Raw genomic sequence first — 6,022 nt, forward strand, 5'->3', positions numbered from 1 at the left:
AGCAATTATGTGCATGTGTGGGGGAGAGAAACTATTCCAAGAATATAGCTTTTAACTAGAAGAGATTCTACGTAATGAACGCCCATCTCAGAGCTCTACACCACAAAGCCCCCACCCCCTCCATTTGATAGAAGCTCTAATTAACAGAAAGAATAAATGAAAATATAGAGAGATTAGTGAGAAAACATATTTTTTCACAATGACTTGAATAATTCCCATATATTTCATATTTGGCATTGAAAATATGAGTCATCACTAGTCATGTAAAATATGTTGATGCAAATCTAGATAGATTATATGCATAGGAGGAGGAGAAGTAGTATTTTTATTGAGATTAAATAAAACATAGATATATCTTTCATTTACATATCTCTAAGTATATCTTAATCCAATTACTTAATTAAATTTAACTTTTTACAATGTACTTCAAAACTAATTTAGAAAAGTGTCTGGCCTAGTACAAAATGAGGTAGTTTTTTTAATGATTCGTTATATATTTTTACTTATTTATTAATTGACTATTTAGATGTTGAAAAATGAACATAATATTTAAGAATAAATTATATGTTACAAACAACATTATTTTCAATTCAGTATTTGAATGAAGAAATATACTATTGAAAATCTCAACCATATAAAACAACAATAAATAAATATATTATAAGGAAATATGAATCTTCCTATAAAATAAATATTAGAAATTCTCTGCAAAACTTGTAATTTTAATTCTATCTTCGCACTTTCACTTTTGAAAGGTCCATGTGGAGATGTCTCTGTCATAGTAATTCAACCAAGGCCTCATCACTGATATATGCCAAAGCATACTTATTGATACACAAATATACTGATATATTTCTCTTTATCGTTTGCAAACTATTTTGGACCAGCACACGATTGGACGCAGTCAGATTTTAGGAAGCACAAATTGAATAGTCTAATTGAAGGATGAATGATCAACAGGGCGGAAGATCTTTGGGAGGAGGAAGAAGAGATTGAGATCTGCCACCATTTCCATTTAAAACAACCCACGCCATCTTCAATCCCCAGCTGGTATGCAGCTCGAGATGACAATGCATGAACCACACTCCTGCAAAAACATACATGCAATCGGATATATGTTTATACGAAAGAAGCACAAATCTTTGAATGAGATGAGCGATTGAAGCTAACATTACGTAATGATATTAATACCTGGATTATCAGCTAGGAATCTGAGAGCCACCCAACCTCCACTGGGAACTCCAACTGTGTTCCTCTCCGGAGGATCCACCAGATTAAAGTTAGATGGGTCAGTGCTTGCATTGTAGTTTCCCATACCCTGACCCACTATGAAGAAGTTGAAGCCGTGCAGATGTAGAGGATGGCTCTCGAAAGTCACAATGCTGGTGTCCTGCAGAACTAGCTGTACGCTAGTGTTAAAGGGAAGCACTTCGACTCTGGTGTCGTTGAGGGTCTGTGTGTTGTTAGGCGGCGTGCCGGTGTAGTTGAAAGGAAATGGCGGATTGTCAGGGAAAGTGGTATTGTAAACTCCATTGGACTGATTAAAGTAGTATGCTTGAAGAAGAGCGGTGGAGGGAAGAATGAAGGATATGTTGTTAATGGAGGCTGCAAATTTGGTACCGTTGGGGCCTTGACATGTCTGTCCTTGGGGACACGGATTTAGCCCCAACCCCACTGTGAATAGGAACTGTTTATCCACCTTCTGAGGGACAGCTGCTGCAGGAAATTTCGGATTGCCCAAGCTTCTCATCTTTTGGCTAAAATTGGCGGCAAAGGAGGTATCGTTGGGGGCTGGAAGCGTCGGTTTCATCATAGGAAGAGAGGATGAGGATGAATTAGCTGATGTCACATAGTCTAACACTCCAGCACTGCTTGAGTTATCAAAAGCTGCTGTTCCCGTAGCGAATGGGCCTGCTAACATGAGGAATGTGGCATTGGGTGGCTTAGACATAGCTGTCAAGAGGACGTTGGTAGTCTGACCAGGAGTGATGAGAACAACATTGGTTTGAAAAGGCTTGACATACACAGCATCCACTTCTACCACAGTCAATGTGTGGTTGGCTATTGCGAAAAACAGGTCACTATTAAGTGCAGCATTAACAATACGCAGTAGGTAAGTTTTCCCAGGGTTCACTTTGAGCCTGAATGTATCTGCATTACACAACAGAGGAAACCTTTGTTACATTTACTTATAAACAAATGAACAATAGCGACCCGTCTAGTTCTGTTTCATCCAGTTTAATACCCCGCCCTCACCGTTGGTAGAGCAGTTATACATAAGTCCAGGGAGCCCGTTGATGGTATATGCATCTGACACATTAGCTTGCGCACCACTTTGCATTGCTTGATTGATAACAATCTCAGTGTCTGCATTCCACCACTCCCCTGTAATTTTCAACACATTATCAACAACAGTATTTTCATTATAAATTTAGGACTATTTGCGTACAATGGCAACACATTATCAACGAGTACTGAAGGGCATACCAAAAACAATAGGCACTTCCTGGTGTGGGCGAGGGAATGGGTAAGAAGCATTCTTCTTGGGATAGATGATAATGGGCCCATGTATGCTTGCTCGCAACCATGAGATGTGGGCATGCCACCACAGTGTTCCTCTCTGCCTTTTGACAATAAACTTGTACACATAACTTTGCCCGGTTTGAATTGGACACTGAGTGACATAAGCAGGACCATCCGCCCATCCAGATCTAAGCTGCCGAATTCCATGCCTGAGTAATTTATAGGAATTCATTAGGTGCAACCACCAAAGGGACATCGGCATATAATATTATTTTTATTAAGTAAATAACTGAGTAGCGGGAGCAGAAGAGATACCAATGTATGCTAATATTGTTTTTAACATTATTTGTTACTTTGATAACCACGCGATCTCCTTCTCGAGCAACTACTGGAGGCCCTGGATATTGCCCGTTGACAGTCAAGAGAGCTTTCGTAGTGCAGAGACGAGTCACATTCGTCATTTGGATCTGTAGATATTTAGAACAAAGAATCAATCATGGCTATCTGTAAAAATTTAATACTTTCCTAAACAGTAAAAAATTCAGCTCATTCCATAGAAATAGATAACCCACAGTGAAATTGTAGCGCCGTGTAATCACAGTATGTTTCGCTAAAACAAATTGAATAGTGAACCACAATGCTAAAAGTGGCAGCAGGAAGCGGCCACAAAAAGTCTGCATTACTAGAATCATGCAATAGTTCCTCTTTCAGAATCTGATCACAACTTAAACAGGCTAAATAAGTATTTGCCAAATTGTTTCTGACCTGAGATGTGAAAATCTGTTTCAATCTGTTTGTATATATAGATACAGGGATTAAATCAGCTGTGAGGTCCTTTCGCTTTTGTTGGGTAGGTTGGTAGGCAATACTGATATTTTAACACGATTATAAATTCATATGAATTTAGTGTTTGTAACTGAATTTATCTATTTCATTTTCTTGGCTTTCTATCTGGAGTGGCAACCAAGTAAAGCATGAGCCCGTTGAACAACACCATATTTTCCATGGTCATTAAAATCCATGTAATGTAAACCTATTTTGGTATACCAACCACTGCTCATATTTTTGTTACAGGGTTCACATCCATTCAATCCTGACTGGTCAAAATAGAGTCTTGCCGACATAGTCCAAGCCTCCACTCCCTGTCTTCAAAACAACATCGCTTACCCATGTGGGACTATGAAAATTGTATCTCTCCAGATTAAATTAAACCATGCTGCGCCATTACATGGTAACATATAAGTTTCTAGAAGAGCTTTGCTGTGTCGAAGACCTCAATATGATGAGGAGCTTAGCTGTGTCGATGACTTCAATATGATGAGGAACTTAGCTGTGTCGATGACCTCAATATGATGAGGGAATCGTAATTCATTATTCATTAGTTATTCTTATTGTTGATTATTTGATCTAGAAGTTCTTGTAATTTCTTGAATCATTTGATTAATAAGTGCATATAATCTATGGAATCCGTAGAACAATTTATTTGTTTTACAATTTTATATTTCTTTCACTGTTTCTACAAGTTTGCAGTCACCACGGATATTGTTGTTAATATTAAGACTTTCGTTTTGTCTAATACGCATAGGATCTAGATTCAGGTTTAGGTTGCATTTATTAATCAATCATTTCTTACAAATTTGGATTTTGTTGTGTCTAATAGGTTCGAGATTATAATTTAGGTTGAGCTTGTATTTTTTCGGCTGTCATTATTAGTTGTATATCTTAGTAATTAGTATATTATCTTTGATTTTTTATTTCAAATTTTATTTTAATATTAGATGTTAAAATATATATTTTGAATTTAAATTTGATGTGGTATTAATAGCAGCCAAATTAATATATACTTATATATATATGTACAATCTATGAGCAAAGAAAACATAGATAATTTTGTGAAGTATAAGTATCTTATTATTATAACTATTTCATTATTACAATATATTACTCATCCACATGAAGATTGTAACAAGAGATGTATCTTTAAAACTGTTTAACTTCTAGGATCCCATGACATGATTGGATGATTAAAATTTCAGTATACTTAAATCAAATCAGGTCACTCTAAAAAATCTTTGATGTTTTGTCAATCTTCATTTATCATTTTCATATCCATGTGATGTCAATCAAACTCAAACATCCAATCTCTCTAATACATGTCTCAATATCACTCTTTTCTTTTAACCTATTGTAACTCACACACCACACCCTAATTTTGTCGTGGAGATTATTAATTCCCCATTTGTGGAGGTTGGTCTAATCCTGGTGCCTTTGAATTGGGTCCTATATTTTTTCATGTGTGATATCTTCATTCAAAAATCATAGTTATATTTTTTATTAAGGGAAAATCAAATTTTGAGGGGGACACAAAACCTTGTACAGGAGGTTTTAAAGGGACCCAAAACCCTCGGTTTTTGTAGCGGACTAGAACCCTCCTTGTAGAATGTTACAACAAGATAAAATAAAGACAACTAGCAACCAACCCACAGCCAACCAATACAAACCAAAGCTTTAAAATTCTAGCTATAAAAAATAAAAGGTTGGACCCATCAAAACAAACTACTTAGGCACTCATGAGAAAAGGGTTTCTCCAATCTCCCTTAACCTTAACAATGGGTTTCAACAAGGCTCCCATAACCTTCACTTCCAGAGACAAAATGATAACACATAATAAACTAACTGGAATAAACTAAACCTCCCAAATAACCAAGAGCATGATTAGGAATAGAGGATTTTGACAGGCTCTCCAAACCTGCACAATGGATTTTAAAATGGCTCCCAAAACCATCCTGCAATAGTCAACAAAGGCCCCCAAATAGCAAGTCCTCGCCTCTCCTACAAAGCCCCTCTCTGCCTTAATATACGAGGTACCACCCCAATAGGGATTGTAGAGGAAGAACCATATAAGAAATTTAAACTCCTAATATGGGCCATGGAGGGAGAGGGAAGTTTGAAATTCCAACTTTTAAGGGGACTAAAAAGGAATTTTAATATTTTAGAGAGTTGAAGAATGTACAAGGGAATGACAATTCTAAAGGTCCAAAAGTTAGACTTAGATAATTTTCAAAGGATAAGGCATTAGGATACTAAGTTAAATAGGTAAATGGTACTTTGGGAAGGCAAAGTCTAATAATTTAACTTGAAAGACTTAGAAAAAATAAAGGTGATGCACTAGGAGGTTGGGACTGAGGAGAAAAACATGAGATCAAGGGAAACATTGAAATCCTACAAATTAGAAAAACATAGAAAAAACCTATGAAATCAAGAAGAGAGCCCTCGTACTTTAAATATATGGAGTTTGATATTTTTTTATATGGGAGGAGATGGAAAAAAAGTAGACCAAGGTAGAAATCATTAATGAATACCCACGTTATTTTTTTCTTAGATCGATTATAAGTAGTGGATCAAATAGGATTAGACACACAAGAGGGAGGGAACTCAAGCAAATTTTGACATGTTAAGATTGAGTCCCAATATCGAATATATTTTATTTTCCTGATCT

General features: G+C 36.3%; 1 protein-coding gene across 1 annotated transcript; it reads right to left on the bottom strand.

The window, feature by feature from the left end:
- Positions 1-668: 668 nt before the first annotated feature.
- On the bottom strand, positions 669-3,275 carry LOC131030696 (laccase-4-like). Its single transcript, XM_059213298.1, has 6 exons — positions 3,096-3,275; positions 2,839-2,990; positions 2,488-2,732; positions 2,257-2,385; positions 1,192-2,151; positions 669-1,087 (listed from the first exon to the last, which is right to left on the bottom strand). The coding sequence occupies exons 1-6, from the start codon at positions 3,213-3,215 to the stop codon at positions 954-956; spliced, it is 1,740 nt and encodes a 579-aa protein (XP_059069281.1). The 5' UTR covers positions 3,216-3,275; the 3' UTR covers positions 669-953.
- Between the last annotated feature and the right edge of the window lie 2,747 nt (positions 3,276-6,022).

The sequence above is a fragment of the Cryptomeria japonica genome, chromosome 10 (assembly GCF_030272615.1).
Source record: "Cryptomeria japonica chromosome 10, Sugi_1.0, whole genome shotgun sequence".
NCBI classification, from domain to species: Eukaryota; Viridiplantae; Streptophyta; class Pinopsida; order Cupressales; family Cupressaceae; genus Cryptomeria; species Cryptomeria japonica.